The 19,160-nt window shown below is 31.7% G+C and overlaps 2 protein-coding genes across 2 annotated transcripts; one reads left to right on the top strand and one right to left on the bottom strand.

The window, feature by feature from the left end:
* LOC25483686 (E3 ubiquitin-protein ligase PUB23) lies at window positions 1–1,698 on the top strand. Its single transcript, XM_039827104.1, has one exon. It carries the CDS (start codon window positions 95–97, stop codon window positions 1,406–1,408), a length of 1,314 nt encoding a protein of 437 aa, XP_039683038.1. The 5' UTR covers window positions 1–94; the 3' UTR covers window positions 1,409–1,698.
* A 9,384-nt stretch (window positions 1,699–11,082) lies between these two features.
* LOC25483685 (dof zinc finger protein DOF3.5) lies at window positions 11,083–12,576 on the bottom strand. The gene has a single exon (XM_013612388.3). The coding sequence runs from the start codon at window positions 12,511–12,513 to the stop codon at window positions 11,647–11,649; it is 867 nt and encodes a 288-aa protein (XP_013467842.1). The 5' UTR covers window positions 12,514–12,576; the 3' UTR covers window positions 11,083–11,646.
* Between the last annotated feature and the right edge of the window lie 6,584 nt (window positions 12,577–19,160).

The raw sequence follows: 19,160 nt of genomic DNA, 5'->3' as shown, positions 1-19,160 counted from the left end.
TCTCATATTCATTCATTCTTTTTCTCAACTCTCCACCAAAAAGCAATAACATTTCAAAGTCCAAACAATTTTTCAGCTACTTGAATCATACACAATGAATCAAGATATTGAAGTTACACCATTTTTTCTATGCCCTATTTCACTACAACTCATGAAGGATCCAGTTACTGTCTCAACAGGCATAACCTACGACAGAGAAAGCATCGAAAAATGGCTCTTTTCATCGGAAAACAAAACATGTCCTGTCACAAAACAACAACTCACACATGATGCAAATCATCTCATTATTCTCACTCCAAACCACACTCTTCGTAGACTCATCCAAGCATGGTGCACCATGAATTCTTCTTATGGAATTGAAAGGATTCCAACACCAAAACCTCCAACAACAAAAATCCTTATAGAAAAACTCCTCAAAGAAGCTTCTGATTCACCTCATTTGCTTATTCAAACCCTAAAAAAGCTCAAAACAATTGCATCCGAGAGCGAAACAAATAGACGGTGTATCGAATCGGCCGGCGCTGTCGAGTTTTTAGCATCAATAGTAACACAAAACAACACAAGTTGTTCATCTTCATGTTCAGCAACAGAATTAATTGAAGCTAGCTTTGATGATGATGATGTTGAAGGTTTTGCTTTTGACTTCAAAATAGGTGCAGAAGATGAAGCTATAAACATCCTTTACAATCTTCAATTATCAGAACAAGGTTTGAAAACTCTCTTAAACTTCAAAAATGGAGAATTTCTAGACTCTTTAATGAAATTTTTCCAGAAGGGTAACTACGATTCAAGAACATACGCAGTTTGTTTGCTGAAATCTATGTCAAAAGTTGCTGATCCATCAAAACTAGCGAATCTAAAAACCGAGTATTTCGTCGAGTTAGTTCAACTTCTCAAAGACCAGATATCAAAGAAAGCATCAAAAGCAACACTACAAACGTTAATTCAACTTGTCGAATTCGGAAGAAATAGAGTAAAAGCAATTGAATCAGGTTGTGTTTCTGCTTTGATAGAACTTCTTCTTGATTGCAAAGAAAGAAAGCCATGTGAGATGATTTTGGTGCTTTTGGAGATGTTATGTCAATGTGCTGATGGAAGATTTGAACTTCTAAGCCATGGATGTGGTTTAGCTATTGTTTCAAAGAAGATTTTGAGGGTTTCAACAATGGCTAATGATAGAGCTGTGAGGATTCTTCTATCTGTTTCAAGATTTTCTGCTACACATTTTGTTGTTCAAGAAATGTTGAGAATTGGTGTTGTTGCTAAGCTTTGTTTGGTTCTTCAAGTTGATAGTGGAAATAAGGCAAAGGAGAAAGCAAGGGAGATTCTTAAATTGCATTCAAAGTCTTGGATGAATTCTCATTGCATACCTTTTAATTTACTTGCTTCATACCCAACAAGTGGGTAAAAAATTGCTAGGGTTTTCACTTTTTTTTTTGTAATTTTTTTGGTGGAAAATACCACTTTTTATTAGTTTTTTTTTTCTTGTATAGAAAATAGTTTTATTTTGGTACAGGAAAATAGAATTATTTAAGAAGTACATTTTGGAACATGATGGGATAGGTGTGGACATAAAATATTGTCCGAATGGGTCGGAAACAAATTGAGGGTTGTTTATTGTGAAGAGAAATGACTACACAATATATTTGATACAACAACAAAGTTTAACATGCCAATTTTTGTTGCTTCTTTTGATTTCATTCTTGTTTTAGTTTTATTTGAATATTAATGTTGCTTGAGGTGACGAGATAAGAATTTGATGTGGTAGTATGTTTATTTGGTTATTATTATAATTAAATGATTACGTTCAAGTAGTGGTTAATAAATTTTCATACAGAAGAATGGTTTATCTGAATTCGATTTTTGGTTGGAACAATTGTCGGCAAGAAAATTAACTTATCTGCCAATCAAACTTCAAGTTACTAGGGTTCCCTTTCTCTAAAAACTTGAGAATTAACAACAAGAAACAAAAGATGTGAGTTTGAATTTCTTTGTGGGTTATGAAGAAACAAAATAAATATTGATACAACAACAAAGTTTTTTCTTCTTCAGGTAGTTTAGTGGTTTAAAATTCACCTTTTTCAAAGTGAATAAGTGGGGTGTTCGGAGTTCGAACCTCGGCCCTTGTATATAACAATACTCCCGGCCAACTGAGCTAATTTTGTTACTTAAGTTTAATTAAATATTAATGTTGATTGAGATAAGTTTTTTTAAAGGGTGCTGAGATAAGATTTGATGTGGTGGTCTATTTATTTACTTAAATCGAATTCCTAATCAGTAATTACAAGAAAATGAAGGATGAGTTTTGATCCTCACCATCTATTAAATCCATATCACTAGATCTAAGCCATTGACTTTGGATCACTGCTCGGTCAATCAATTAAGTATGATATGTTATGCCTGTCAACGCTTGGATAGATCACTTATTTTATTCCATCCAACAAACCACCCTTAAATGAATCATGTTGCATATAATATATGAATGCTAATCATTTTTAGCAGTGTTGTGAAAGGATAAAACTCAACCTTCGTAGATTATTTTTGTTTATAAGCAAAGGAGATCTAGTAACTTAAGTATAAGAGTTTACTCAAATCTAATACAAAAGTTAGATCAAATACATTGAAAGCAAGAAAGTGGATTCATCCATCAATATTTACTACATACTTTCTAAGCTCTATAAACAAGACAAGATAATGAATCGAGAGTAAACTTTGTATTCACAAATATAAGGGTGTGTTTGTTTCGATGTTTGTAATATGATTCTCGGGAATGTGAAATTGGAAATGCAGTATACTCATGTTTGTTTTAAGTTTTGAAAATTTGTTCCGAGGAATGTTATATTCTCATGAATTTTATTTACACATGATTTCTTTTGTGGTTATTTTCATGCTTAAAGGATGAGAATCTAACATTTCCATGGAAATAAAATTCAACTTGCTATAAATTCTCGCTACCACTAACACTTATTTCCATTTTCAATTTTTTAATTAATTAATTTCTAAAACATTCTAAGAAAATCTAACTTTTTCTCAAACATATCGGTAGAAATGTTATTCCTTGGAATATTATTCCTAGAAATGTCATTCCAAAAAATGTAATTTCTTGCCTTAAAACAAACCTACTCTGAGGATGAGGAATGTACGTTGCGATGACTCGCATACTTATACTATCTGTATCTCTATACAAAATTTAACTATGGTTAGTTAACCACTCGTAACTAACTTTATAACAGTTTTAACTATCAAATAATTTTTATAGCCAGCAATAAAAAAAAACCTCCTATATAGGTATAGACATTGAATATTAGGGACATGATCAGAATACTTATATAATAATATTAGTTCAATTGCCTGCATTGGTAGAGCAAGTCTAACTTTATCGAACCGGCCAGCGTATAAGTAGCTAGTGTAGTTCCTTCAATTGTGGGATATTTTTATTTTGATAACTTCATTTATGAATGATGAATTAGTCATTCTGATAATATAAGTTGTTTGCACTTAAAAATAATATAAGTTGTTAGTCGAAAAACGGTTAATAGTTGTCTAATTAGGGTTAGTTGATGCTTCAATAATCGAGTGAGCTATCAGTTAAGTTAAGGACAGTCAAATAAAAGATGAGTTAGTCAGATCTTTCTCAATTTCAAAGTGTTACAAAGGTCGTGAGAATACTAAAATTGATCAAAGTCACGTGTAACAAATAATAGGCCTTAAGGATACATTTTATGGTTTTATAGCTCAAGAAAAAACACGACCAAAATCTTAGAAGTCTAATTAGAGAGAAAATTGTGTCGGTAGATTACCAAACAAATACCACAAAACGAAGGGAGTAAAGGCAAACCATGCGAATAACATTATGTACTTTGTATCTTTGTATACATAAAAATAAATATATATGTGCATTTCATTACGAACACACTCAATCAACTAACTTATTTTTACGCACATTGACTTGTATATTCTCAAAAATTCTAAAACTTGCACTTTAGAGAAGTTAAAGAACTCACGGTCGAGGAACAAAGTTCCTTCCTTAACATAATCCTTTAAATAAAAAGAAAATCATTGTTGAGAACTATTAGTCAAATCATTGATTAATTTCAATTTCGATATCAAATTGATATGTCTGGTTTATCACCAACATAATAACAGAGAAATTGTGTTTGTCTGATCAAGAGTACAACTCGAGTAAGCACTTTTGATCAGGCAATAGGCTCATTGGCATGGAACTTCAATCATCATCATCAAAAGATGTTGCATTTGGCATATTTGTATGAGTTAAATAGTGTTTACCCCCTAGATTTTTTTTTTTTTTAAATCAAAAATTCCTAATCATTTCATTAACATCTAAAACTCAAAATTATTTCATACATTTTTTTATTTTTTTAGCAAAGAACTGAAATAAAAAAAGGAAGGAAGTACAAGACTTGGGGGGGGGGGGGGGGGGGGGGGGGGGGCATGAACCTGACCCAGATAACCACCGATACAAACCCTAACGGATGATACAACAAATCAGAACACAAGCGGTAAAGAAAACAACTCTAAACAACACTACTACAGACAGCCCAGCGAACCCACGTATGGATACGAAACCGAACTGCAAAAAAACGCATAGTGAAAGTTTAGAGTATTAAGGTAGGAATATGAATCGTCTACCAACACAGAAACGATTCAAGGTCCAACAGCTCCATAAAAACATCAGCAAGCCAAAGCGCCCTTTCGGACCAACAGTCCAATCGAAGTCCATATAAATGAACATACGTCGGAACACAATCCACCTACGGCACAACCGTGACGGATATTACAGTTCTGAAGGTACGATTGAAGACTACTACCGCCAACACGGAGCGACTACGCACCAAACTCTTTCGAGCAACATCTGGCGAGACCACACAGATGAATCAGAACAAAAGGGAACCAGATCTTAAATCTGGAAAAACCAAATTCGAGATTAACAACAACCTAGATCTTGATCGAACCTCCACCAGCTTCAAGTTGTGGTTTACCTTCTTCTAGAAAAAAAAATTAGATCACAACCTTGCAATTTAAATATTCTTTGTTTTTAGACCTTCCTGAAATTTTATTGTACATAATAGATAATGAGAAATGCTAAGAACACTCTCTTTCTAGCACTCTCTCTAACACTCACTCTCCTATTGGGTGAAACTCATGTGGGTCTCACCGCTTTATGTGGGATCTATTTACAATGTGTGGTACCCACATGAATTTCACCCAATAAAAGAGTGAGTGTTAGAGAGAGTGTTAGAAAGAGAATGTCCATAGCACTCCTCATAGATAATATAACACAGAGTAAATCAAAATTCGCTCAAATTATAGCAGCCGAAAGTACCTTAAATTTTCAAATTTAATGTCAGAAAAATCTAAAACAGAAAAATCTTCAAATTATGAAGTTAGAATCTAACAAAAAAATTACAGAGAAAGAAACCAAAAATTTCTCATATTAATGGAGGTAATCACTATTTAACTCTATTTTATAACTTCATTTTATATGTGATGAATTAGTCATTTCAGTCAAATGTTTAAACCTTGCGAATACACTACATCCACAGCTTTGACTTTTGGATATAAAATTAGTTTTGTTGTTGTTCTTAATTAACCTTCGGATGAGGTCTAAAAAAAAGGTGACAACTAGGGTATTCATGGAAGAATGGTGGGTAATTTACCCTAACCAATACACATTATCCACATAAACATATTTTTAAGTGGTATCCATGAACTATCTTGACCCCACCAACAAATTGTTCATTTTCATTGGTTGGTGGGTAAATTACCCACCATTCTTCAAAGGTAATCTAGAAAAAACCCTAAAAAAAATGTAATGTTATTCTTTTTAAGTGTCATTAGGACACTTGATAAAAAAAAAAAATTGAAAAGAAACTTTATCTTAGAAATGATTTCCATTTTTAGTTTCTTAATAAGTATCGTTATGACATTTGTTAGCATGGCCCTTCTTTTTAAAGCAAATGGAATCCTTTGCAATTTGTAAAAAGAAATGATGTATCAATTTTTACTTCCACTGTTTCAAAATATATATCGCAGTCAACCACTTCACACATGTCTTTCAAAAACTTTGATATTTAATAACTTTAATTATCTATGATAAAAAATTGATATTTAGAAAGTTTTTTTTTTTTGATAAACTAGGAGTGTAAACAGCATCAAGAGGCGTCATCGACATCCCTACTAGGTTGGCATCCCGAGATACCTCCATCCTATACCGGTACACTCCTGAAAAATTTATTAAAAAAGGGGGAAAATAATTACAAAAGGAGGGGGGCTATACCAAAACCCTCCAGAAACAGAAAATAAAACAGTAAAAACAACAGACTCAATCGAAAAACAAATTAAGGAAGCCTGTAATTAGGAAGCCCACATCTATCACGAGTAGGCAGGTTGTCCAACCAAACTTGACCAACATTGGAGTGTCCCAAAGAGGCTAATTTATCCGCACAGCAGTTTCCTTCACGAAAAATATGAGATGATATAACCTGAACTCCCAACCGTCGAGCATTATGCCATCTGTTACGGAGCATAATAGGAACCAACAAGGAGTTAGAAAAAATCAACAAAGCACTAGTGGAGTCGCTTTCTAACCAGATGTTTCTCCACCCTTTGTGGGCTGCAAACTCAATAGCAATAATATAAAACCAAGCACCTCCGCATAAAAAACAAACTGAATACCAATATTACAACAAAAAGCTTTGTGAAAAGTACCAAGAGAATTACGAAACAGCCCCCACAAGCTGCATGACCACCTAGCACTATTTTTCATTAAAGAAAAAAATAGAAGGGTAACTTAGTAGTGAAACTTAGTATTAATTGAAGGGTATAATTGAAAATAAAAAGTTATTATTGCATTGGAAATTGAAAGTGACATTTATTTTAAAATAATTTTTTTTTTTTGCTAAAACGACATTCATTTTAAAACGGAGGGAGTAATAGATATGCACTGAGAATTGATTTGTCGGAAGATCCAAGTCAGCCCTTGCATGTTTCACGAAGTATATGTGAAATGCATTTATGATAGTTCTCTAAGTAATCATTATTTGTACATCTTTTATACTGTTTTTTTTTTTTTTGTATTTTGAACTATATTGACCTTTAGCATAGCTGAAATTTTGAAGTCTAGTTGGCAATTAAATTAGGCGCATTAGCCTGAGTTGTTTTGGCAGGTCAGCATTTATGCAATTGTCACTTTCTCTTGAATCAGTAATATTCTTCTTCTTTGGTGTCTAAGCTATATATATATATATATATATATATATATATATATATATATGTGTGTGTGTGTGTGTGTGTGGGGTTCATGTTATATAGGTTTGGGGGCTGGTTGCAACATTTGTTGAATATCGCTCTCCTTCGGTACTTCATTCAATTTTTCTTATTTTGCATTTTGTTTCTGCTTAAAGTAGCGGTTACAAAAGAGATCAACTCACTCCATCCAATCCATCTAAAATAGGGAGTGGCTCCGCCAACAACAAAATCATAAGAAAAACACAATTAAACATGTTGATGATTTGGTAGTTGAGACGACGACTTGATCAAAATACCTTATAAATATATAATTATAAAAATAAAAAAAAATAGTATGCCCTTTGTTTTAGGGGTGTGCATGAGTTGAGTCAATTCGAAAAACCAACTCAAACAAACTCAAAAAAATAAGTTTTAGGGAATGATGATCGGTCTTTAGTATGGAGTTTGGAAGCTCCTCATGTTGTAAAGAATTTTATATGGCGTATGATGTGAGATTATTTACCAACTTGAACAAATCGATAACAAAAAAAATATAATTTGCCCTCGCTTTAGGTGGGGGGAATATGGTGAAAATATTTGGCACATATTTGTTGCTTATCTAATTCTTGTAGAGACATGGAAAATTTTGGGACTTAATTGAACCATATATTTTTTTTAGGGATCCATATATTAATTTTTATTATGGTATTGTTGCAAAGAAAATGTCTCGAGTATTTTGTGTATGATTGTGTGGAGTCTTTGGAAAAGTCGTAACTTAAATTTTTTGGATGAGATAATGGAGTTCGGGTATGTTCCATTTAGGCTAAGCTCCATTTACTCCATTTAGGGTTTGGATGCAAGATATGTGGCAAAAAAATATCTAACGGTTGAGATTTTAAATTAAAAAAAAATATTTGTTTAATAAAAATACATAATAATAACAAACAAATCATGTTCTCTTCTTCTCTCATATCGCAACAACCTTTTATTGATTTTAATTTAAAATCTCAACCGTTACATTTTTTTTGCCACGTGTCTTGCATCCAAACCCTAAATGGAGTAAATGGAGATTAGCCTAAATGGAGCATACCCGAACTCGAGATAATGAGGTTGGTGTTGAACCAAGATGAGTTTTAGAACAATATTTCTAAGGCTTAGATGATAGCAATGTATAGAAGAATAATTAGATACTTTTAAAGTTTGTTCAAGTGTGTAGAACCATATAACTAAAATCTAAATAATTGGATACTCTAAAGTTTGTTCAAATGTGAAGAACCTTTATGCAGAAAACTCCTTAAATGGCAAAGGATTTTGAATCTTTAGAAATTTCTCAAGGAAGTTTAATGCATAAGCAATTCTTTGATCGAATCTTAGCACAAAAACACTTAGAATCTTTTTTACAAACTTCTATCTTAGAATTCTTTTAGAGTTTAGAAATATTCTTAAGATATAAAGTCTTTTATACTATGCTTAAATTAGTTTACCGTTCACTACCAAAAAAAAAAAAACACTACCAAAAATTAGTTTACCATTTTTTGAGTCTCAAGTGTAAACAATCGTTAAATTATAGTTATAGTAAACTCATAATCCTATTGGATTGAAGAAACTCCTCAAGGCGAGGCAGGAAATCTTAGACGTGTCTAAGTACTTTTGTAATCAAGATTGATGATCACGGAAAAATCGCTCAAGTATGAGACAATTAGACGTAATCGCTCAAGTGTGTGGAATGTATTTTTTAAATATGCTTAATTTGATCAAATTTGCTTATAATTTTCTTGAGTTAAAAAAATGCCACCGTGGAATTAATATAAAATTATACTAGTACATTTTGATTTATATAGACTCGAAGTCCATCGTGGGGTTTATTGGATCATGTGTTGCACACAATTTATTGCCGGTGGTTGCTCGCTTTTCAAGTCTCTCTAATTTTATAAATTCAAACTTTGAATTTTTCTTCTTTCAACTATAAAAAACAGTGATTGCCTAAGTTAAAGGCCAACTCAACTCTTGCTACAAAGTATGTGGTTCATGAATTTCCTCATGATATATATGTCCTACACCATTCATTTAACGTCGAAGGTCAAAATGTATATTATGGACATTAATAAAATAAAATTGTATGCATGTGAATCAAGGAGAAATTAAGACTAGTTGCAATTTTGGTTAATTGTTCCCTATCAGTTATTTCATGCATATGAGTTGGAATATTAATTCATAGGGTTATTATTAGTTGAGAGTGACCTGTTAATTGTGAAAGGCATAAATTAGCATGATATTGCTGACTTGTATTTGTCAAATTTTTCTTGTTATATTACTTTCAATCTTCAATATAACTAACTACTTTCGTGGACAACTAATTAGTGAGTCCATGAAATACTTGGAAAGTAGGTAATGTTTTTAAGGTTCAATGGTCGTCTATAAAACAAAGTTGAGATTTTGTCTAAATGAAGAACTCATCAAATCAAATCAAACTATAAAAGAAATATGGTTGGGTGGTTTAAAATGTGTGGTTTAAAATGTGCGGTCATTGTTGTGCATTCAAAAAAAAAATTAAAAAACCATATCTGAGACTATGAAAATTTGGCCTTTTTTAAAATAAAAAAAAAAAAAAGAATATGGAAATTTGGTAAATAATAGTGTAAATAAACAAGTTTATTTATGTAAAAAAATTGAACAAGTTTATTTAATTTTCTACCGTTTTATCTAAAGGAATTTTCTACATAAAATAGCAACTTCGGTTAATTTGAATAATAATATGGAAAATTGTTTCCTTAAAAAAAAAAATATGGAAAATTGTTATACCATGTAGGATGAGAGATGTGAAACTCGCTACTAAGAAATAAAATTAGTTACAAAAGTTAGTGGTGGATTTAGAGTGAGAATCCATCATTTTCCTCTTCAAATTTATCTCGCTAATTTATATTTTTTAAATAAAATATTGGAGAATCATCACATCGAGAAATGCATATGCTCATTGGATGGATTTCTTAAAAAAAACACATTCTTCCATATACATTTGTATCTTTGTTAGTTCATACTCCCTCCGTCTCTAAATTATGTAAGGTTTGTGCATAATTATTACGGAAATGATTGATTATGTTGATTTCAATGGTAAAATTAATATCATTTACTAAAATACTTTTATTAATTGTAGTTAGTGGAGTAGTTAGTAAGTTGGATGAAATTCAATAAATTAGGATATAATAATGGAAAAAGAAATAATAAATGCTACATGGTATTCTAAAGTGACAATTATTTTAAGAAAAAGAAAAAAATGTTAAAAAGACTATTATTGTGAGACGGAGGGAGTATATATTAGTGGGACGCTTCCTGATCGTCACATTGTTATGAAGATTTTTTTATGCATAGAGTGGATAATTAATCAAACTAAGCTCGGTCACCATCATGTTCGGTCACGAATGGAGCCTAAAACATGAGGATCATATAATTGGTCTAAGAGAAGTCATACAAACGATTTTAATATTACATCTGCATCTAACATCTTAAGGATTATGTATGAACTATCTCACTTATGTAAGAGTCAGATTATTAATAAATTTTGCTGATTAAAAAAATTATATGTACATTTAAAAAATTTCACACAAAACACCTTGTTAGGGAATTGATCCTCTTCGTCTTGTCAAACTTTCACATTGTTTTAAGGTGAAATGAAATTTTGTTTCTTAGTCTCTCTAAATGTTAAATGAGTGCAACTACAAAACAATGTATGAAATCGTCTATGAGGATCCACTCCAGGTCCCACTGTGCTATATTACATGCAATGCAAGTAAGATGAAGAGTAATAGTGATGACAAGAAAAATTTCACATATCTATTGCTTTTTGTAAGCTAAAAAGATTTCATTAATCAACATAAAAAAGAAAAATACAACTTAAGCATAAGATATGCTCAAGAGTAAAACCAAAAAAGTTATTACATCATATCTTAGGATCAGTAAAATGGAAAGCATCTGATCCTAAGCAAATAGATCAAATAACCCCAACTCAAACACTATATTTGTTACTATAATGTGTTTATCGATATATAGTGTGTTACTATAGTCTCAACTCTCAAAGACTGTATTTGTTTACAACTTTGAATTATTTAGTAGTAATATATAACAACCATATCCTATACACAACTACATATAATGAATATGCAAACAATATGCAACAATATTATAAAAAGTGCAAAAATATGAAGAGAATCATAAAATGGTTCGTGCCTCTTCGAACTTAACCAAAGGTCTTGGGTTAGAATTGAGCCCTGATCAGCAGTCCATTGTAGTCCTATCCGACTCGAGGGTTAGTCTTTGCAGTCTTACCCGACTCGAAGGATTAGTCTTCGCAGTTGCGTATAGAGGATACCCGATTTGCACCAAATATATGAAGAGAATCATTTAAGCATCCCTTGGAAAATCAAAAGGGCTCCAATTACCAATTAACAAGTCTGCATCATGAATTTGATCAGGACCAAGAAATGGTGGTGGAGGTTGAGTAACTTGAAATGGAAGGTTTATCATCATTTCAGAATTGGACCACAATACATGATCATGTGATGGTGAATCCTCTTCACCTGGTAAAGGTGGTAGCTCAAAATTCACATTCAAACCATCATCATGAATATTACTACAATGATCAATTCTATCTTTTTGAAGGGTTTGCATAGAATTGAACTCACTAAAATTTGTTACTGTTGTGGATGGTAATTGTTCTGGATTAAGATTCAAACACCCTTTGAAACCAAGTTCTAATTCAGACAAATTTAAACTACTCGTACCGCCTTCAACATTTGATAGCCTTGAATTTTCTAGACAAGGATCGAAATTTGTTTTTCGCATTTGATCAGGAATATGAGAATCAGGTTTTTGATTGAGGAAATTTGCATAAACCAATGCAAGATCAATATTGGGTCTATCATTCACCAATGAGGAACTAGAAGATGAAATATTAGTCCTCAAAATAGGATCATAAGAATGATTGTTATCTAAAGTAGTGAGAGAATTAGGTGAGTTTTTGAAAGTGAGAGAGTCAAAGGATCGATGTCTTACTAAGGTTTTGTTGTTACCTCTTCTGTTTTTTCTGCAGCCACCACCAACAGGAACATTTCTGAGGGATCCACCTTTTGTCCAATACCTTCTGCATCCTTTGCAAAAATATCTTGGTTGAGTTAAGCTGTAGTTATTGTAGTAGCAGAATTTTGTGTTTGAAGAACCACATCTTGGACAATTTGGTGATATCTGATTAGCTTTCCACTCACTCTCCATGTCTGCATCTGTGTGACATAAAAAAATACTACAGAGAGAGAGAGAGAGAGAGAGAGAGAGAGAGAGAGAGAGAGAGAGAGAGAGAGAGAGAGAGAGAGAGAGAGAGAGAGAGAGAGAGAGAAGGGAAATGTTAACAGAAAGTGACAATGCTACATAGTTGAGTTATATATGTGGTCCAAGAAGTGATATCAACACTCCCTCTCTTTTTAACACTATCTATGTAGCACATACTCTTTAGATCATAGTTGTGTCTCGTGTTCGACAGTGACACATGTGATTATATTCAATCACTTTTTTTTCAAATTACTATTCATGTTGATGTGTCAATGTCGTGTATGGTGTCCATGTTAGTGTGGCATTGCTCTCTACTATTGATTGAAACTTATGTGCACTATATAAATTTATAGAAGATACTTGAATTTTAGCTGGTAACAGAGAGTGTAGAAAATAGAGTGTCAAATAAAGTTTTGATGTCGCTACTCATATATATGATTTTTTTATATTGGCATAACTTCATTCTTAAAGAGGGACTTGTAAGGTGACGGATGTCACTCCTTATAAATTCTAGTACGCTTGCTATATGGTTAATTCGTTGGGTGGCCCAATTCGTTATGCTCCGTTACTATATTAGGTTTTTATAGTTGGGTCTAACTCTCTTTACAAAATCAGTTTGTAAGGTGAAGAGTTACTTTTATTTTTAACAAAAAATTATGTCACTCATTATAAACTCTAAGTGAAAAATATTTCATATTTACGTAAGACTTAGATTTTTCTCAATAACATTTTTTTCAAACAGCAAATCTTAGTACTGTTAGTTTTAACTAAAGGTAGATATCGAATCACTAAACCCCTTATCACTCCACCTTCTAACTCATCCAACCCAGCCACCAAGTCATCCTTGTATGAGCTAGATTTTTCTCAATAAGTTGTTGAGTTGTGAAAGAAAGTCTCACCGAGTTGGATCATCACATTGTGCTAAAATCAATTACACAGGTGAGTTGAACATCACATCTTCATTCAAAATCTTAACACATTGGATTTACGAGTTCTTTCACTAATATGTTGTTCAACCTCAACTCATTAATCCAATCAGATTTTAACTCACACCGGACATATCACAATATCTTTCCCTCAAGTCTAAACTCTCCTCGTCGTTGATCCAACACTATGAATCTATTCGCCACCTCATAAAATCAAACCAGTGCTTTAGGCCATGAGAGGGACACTCATGGTTAGATCATCACATAAGATTAAGAGTAGCCACACAAGTGAGTTGATGATCAATCTCAACTCTTTCACCAATATGAAATTACAACTTACAATTAACACATAACAACATAACTAATATGGTATTTGTGAAGTTTGAGTTCCCAAAGCACATTGAGTGTTGGGGTTAATTAGTAATTAGTGTAAAATATTGCACATGAGATGAGATCATGGATTATATAATCTTGGAAATGTATATGTATTCATGCACATGAGCATGCATGAGGTAAATAAGCCAGGTAGTGTGCCACCAAACCCTAGGGCTAATACAGGCTGTCGGTGTTTAGTACACATGGCATGATGATATTGGTAGGGATGAGGGTGATTGGGGAAGCAAAGCCATCGAAAGTACAATTTTCAGATTCCTTTCAACAGCAGACAGCGTTTAGATATCAACACATTCCTTCAAAAGGGTAGCATCCCAACCCCACATCACATTGCATATATTAATTCCTCAGTTACTATACTTGAGAAAGTAGAAACTCACTATTATTCTCACAAAGCCTTTGAAATTATTTTTTTCCTTTGAAGATTTTACTTTTAAGATTGCAACACTGACAAAGCTAACTTATATTAAAAGGAAAATGAAATTTTGGCACTGTACTGTACAAGTGCTTATTGTTTTCGTCCCTACTTATCATTGTTTAGGCTCCTTGACTAGCTTTAATTTATTATTATTGTTTACTCTTTCCGTCTCACAATACTTGTCGTTTTTGGAGAATAATTTTGTTTCATTTTACTTGTCACTTTCAAGTGTCAATGCGACATTAATTATTGGTTTGTCAATAATACTCTTACTTATTTATTCTAGTGAGTGAAATAATAGAATGAAATGATAAATGGTCAAAGGTATTATAGAAAAACACATAATATCATCAAAAATAACAATTTATGTATATAAATTCCTAAAAAGTGACAAGTTTTATGAAACGGTACGAGTATTAAACAATGGTAGCGTTAATGGTTGTGTTGTGATCATTAATATTGCGTTCAAATATAGTCGATATAGCCCTAATCGCAATCACATTGCAGTTTCAACATGTAAAAATCCGGCATATTACTACTGGTCAAAGATTGTCTCCAACTCAAAACCTGACAAGAAGTAAAATACTAACGTAACAATTAACTTACTAACATTTGTCATTTAAAAAAAAATATATTACTGCAAAGACTATGTTGATATAGAGATCAAAGAACTATACTCTCTTATAAAATCACACAATTTAATCATTAAAACTTTCTTGGTGAAAACTTAAGAATTCAAGTTGAGGCTAATTTAGTTGAGATGGTACAAGCTGGTCTCTTGGGCAAGAAAGAGGCACATGGGAGCTAAGTAAGCATTTTTATGAAGAAAGAATGTCTCTTTCATATGAATGATGATACGGAACTTTTCGTTGACTCTTATTTCTTGGATCATGGGCTTCTAGGATCATGTGACACTAAGATTTTCATTGATATTCGTAAAATACTCAATTTATAAATTAAATTAATGCAAAATCATTTAGTACTTGCTTTAACTAGTAATCCTAAAACTCCTCACCATTTCCCCGTAATACACAACCTGTAATACAAAAATATGCAAGCATGCATTTTGTTGATGGGAGAGTGTTCACGTTAATCAGTCTAGCGTCATAGACTAACTATAATCAGACATGATAATGGACAGATTTTACCTTCTTCGTCTTTAAATTTCATATATTTACATGTAACTCTATCTAATCTTTAATGGATATGAGAAAGTGAATCACATCTCTGTCTTCGACAAGTTCAAGTATCTCCACCAAGTGTTCCTCTAGCGGTGAAATCATTTTTTTTTATTAAAAAGAAGTTTTTTCAACCCAAAACCAAAAAATTTTAATTTCCATCATATTTCTATTAATCTAATCCATTTAGGGTAGGAAAACACCCAACACCATGTATAGTTGTCAATTGAAAACCAGCGGAAATGTTCTTAGTGATTAAAAGTTCAAAAATATGTCAAAAGTAGTGATGAAACTTAGAGGTGTACATGTTGCTTATCAATAATTTTCTATATTTAGGATGGATTTGGTGTAGGTACTTATACCTCCGTTATCCGCTCCGCACCCGTATTTTAAATTCGGAAAAAAATCATACTTATAGCAAAACACATTGTTCGGATGGGTACCTATGGGTATAGGTTTTCTTGTCATGCATAACTATAATAGCAAATTTAAAACCATACTTTAACTCAAACATATTTATTATAGCAGAACTCAAAAAACAATTCCTAACATAGCAAAACTCAAAAAACAATTCCTAACATAATGCCCTCTCAAAAAAAAAAAAAATCCTAACATCATGAAAACATGAATTTATCTTCCATTAACTTTCTTTTTATGGAATCTCTTCCTTTAACTTATACTTAACAAGCTTTAAAAAAAAAAAAAAAAACTTATTTTTTTTTGGTCTAGTAGCCTAGTGGCTGGAGCTCACACAATTAAATATGGAGAAGTGGGGTGTCCGAGGTTCGAACCCCTGCCCATGCATAAATTATGCAATATCCCTACCAACTGAGCTAAGCTCACGGGACCAAAAAACTTATTCTTAACAATGTGGAACTTCACTTACACTTTTTCAATGCATTTGTCACGTAAATATAATTTTATTTTATTTTTTTAAATGACTTGAATATAAAATTTTGAAATGTGTTAAATACTTTAGAACAAAATAGTCATGCAAAGATATTAGGGAAAAAATATTCATGCAAAAAGGTAATTGATTTGTCATTTGTTAAAAATAAGGTGAGGTATATATTACTCTTTAATTAATTGCGGATAATTCATCCCTAATGACAAGTAGCATTCGATTCTAGAATGAATAAGACAGAGATCACATGTTGAATTATGGAGATGAAAAAAGTTTGATCTTCTTAAAATGAAAATGGTAATTGATTGTAAGAAAAAACCCGCTCAGTGAGGTCTACATTACCTTGAAGAATTGGTGTAATTCACCCCAAATAACAAGTGATTTTATAGAAGCAAATTCAAGATTTAACACCGTTGATTATAAATGAAAATTCAATTAAACTGTCACATGTACGAATAATTTGTATCAAGTTTCTCAACAACTTAAAAAAAAAAAAAGTTTGTCAGCAACAATCGGGTTTCTTCAAAGATATTAGTATATTAAAAATCTAAAAATCCTTCAAAAGAATGACTTTGTTAAAATATAAGTAAAATAACTTTCAAAAAATACTTAGATGACATTGAATTTTAATGACATTGGTGACCATGTGAAATGACTTCTTGGAAAGAGGAAAAAAAAATAATCAAATACTTATAATAGCGCAGGTAAACCAAGAAAATCTAACCGGCCCCTGCATAAATTATGCAATGTCCCTATCAACTGAGCTAAGCTCACGGGACCAAAAAACTTATTCTTAACAATGTGGAACTTCACTTACACTTTCAATGCATTTGTCACGTAAATATAATTTATTTATTTATTTTGAAATGACTTGAATATAAAATTTTGAAATGTGTTAAATACTTTAGAACAAAATAGTCATGCAAAGATATTAGGGAAAAAATATTCATGCAAGAAGGTAATTGATTTGTCATTTGTTAAAAATAAGGTGAGGTATATATTACTCTTTAATTAATTGCGGGTAATTCATCCCTAATGTCAAGTAGCATTCGATTCTAGAATGAATAAGACAGAGATCACATGTTGAATTATGGAGATGAAAAAAGTTTGATCTTCTTAAAATGAAAATGGTAATTGATTGTAAGAAAAAACCCGCTCAGTGAGGTCTACATTACCTTAAAGAATTGGTGTAATTCACCCCAAATAACAAGTGATTTTATAGAAGCAAATGCAAGATTTAACACCGTTGATTATAAATGAAAATTCAATTAAACTGTCACATATACGAATAATTTGTATCAAGTTTCTCAACAACTTAAAACAAAAAAAAAAGTTTGTCAGCAACAATCGGGTTTCTTCAAAGATATTAGTATATTAAAAATCTAAAAATCCTTCAAAAGAATGACTTTGTTAAAATATAAGTAATAATAACTTTCAAAAAATACTTAGATGACATTGAGTTTTAATGGCATTGGTGACCATGTGAAATGACTTCTTGGAAAGAGGAAAAAAATAATCAAATACTTATAATAACGCAGGTAGACGAAGTAAATCTAACCGGCCCCTGCATAAATTATGCAATGTCCCTACCAACTGAGTTAAGCTCACGGGACCAAAAAACTTATTCTTAACAATGTGGAACTTCACTTACACTTTCAATGCATTTGTCACGTAAATATAATTTATTTATTTATTTTGAAATGACTTGAATATAAAATTTTGAAATGTGTTAAATACTTTAGAACAAAATAGTCATGCAAAGATATTAGGGAAAAAATATTCATGAAAGAAGGTAATTGATTTGTCATTTGTTAAAAATAAGGTGAGGTATATATTACTCTTTAATTAATTGCGGGTAATTCATCCCTAATGACAAGTAGCATTTGATTCTAGAATGAATAAGACAGAGATCGCATGTTGAATTATGGAGATGAAAAAAGTTTGATCTTCTTAAAATGAAAATGGTAATTGATTGTAAGAAAAAACCCGTTCAATGAGGCCTACATTACCTTGAAGAATTGGTGTAATTCACCCCAAATTAAATAACAAGTGATTTTATAGAAGCAAATGCAAGATTTAACACCGTTGATTATAAATAAAAATTCAATTAAACTGTCACATGTACGAATAATTTGTATCAAGTTTCTCAACAACTTAAAAAAAAAAAAAAGTTTGTCAGCAACAATCAAATTTCTTCAAAGATATTAGTATATTAAAAATCTAAAAATCCTTCAAAAGAATGACTTTGTTAAAATATAAGTAATAATAACTTTCAAAAAATACTTAGATGACATTGAATTTTAATGACATTGGTGACCATGTGAAATGACTTCTTGGAAAGAGGAAAAAAAAAATCAAATACTTATAATAGCGTTGGTAGACCAAGTAAATCTTAACAGTTAAAAATATATATCTATCATGGTACTATAAATTATCATAAGGCTGACATTTGGTCGACGAGAGGAGAACACGTAGATATGAGAAAATAAGAAGAAAAATAGAGCAAAGGATAGAAATTCAATTTTAGTGGTAAAGTATATTTTTCTTTATAATACAAATCTCTCCAAAATTAGGGAACTCAAAATTGTACCGAGAATTTTGGAAAGAATTGGAGAACTTGGATAAATTTTACAAATCCTGATTGATATAATATTCTCAAACCTATAAGCTTTAATCGTCTATTTTCCATTCATCCTCTCTCCAAAGCCCTTTCATCATCCACTCCAAACTCTCAAACAAGGCTTCGATTATTTTAAACAGTAAAATAAAATTAC

The sequence above is a fragment of the Medicago truncatula genome, chromosome 1, assembly GCF_003473485.1.
Source record: "Medicago truncatula cultivar Jemalong A17 chromosome 1, MtrunA17r5.0-ANR, whole genome shotgun sequence".
Lineage (NCBI taxonomy): Eukaryota > Viridiplantae > Streptophyta > Magnoliopsida > Fabales > Fabaceae > Medicago > Medicago truncatula.
Note: the sequence above shows the minus strand (reverse complement) of the source record. Positions and strands in the feature narration are given on the sequence as shown.

Coding starts and splice junctions, on each gene's coding strand:
- LOC25483686 (XM_039827104.1), top strand. CDS start 95: ATGAATCAAGATATTGAAGTTACACCATTTTTTCTATGCCCTATTTCA.
- LOC25483685 (XM_013612388.3), bottom strand. CDS start 12,513: ATGGAGAGTGAGTGGAAAGCTAATCAGATATCACCAAATTGTCCAAGA.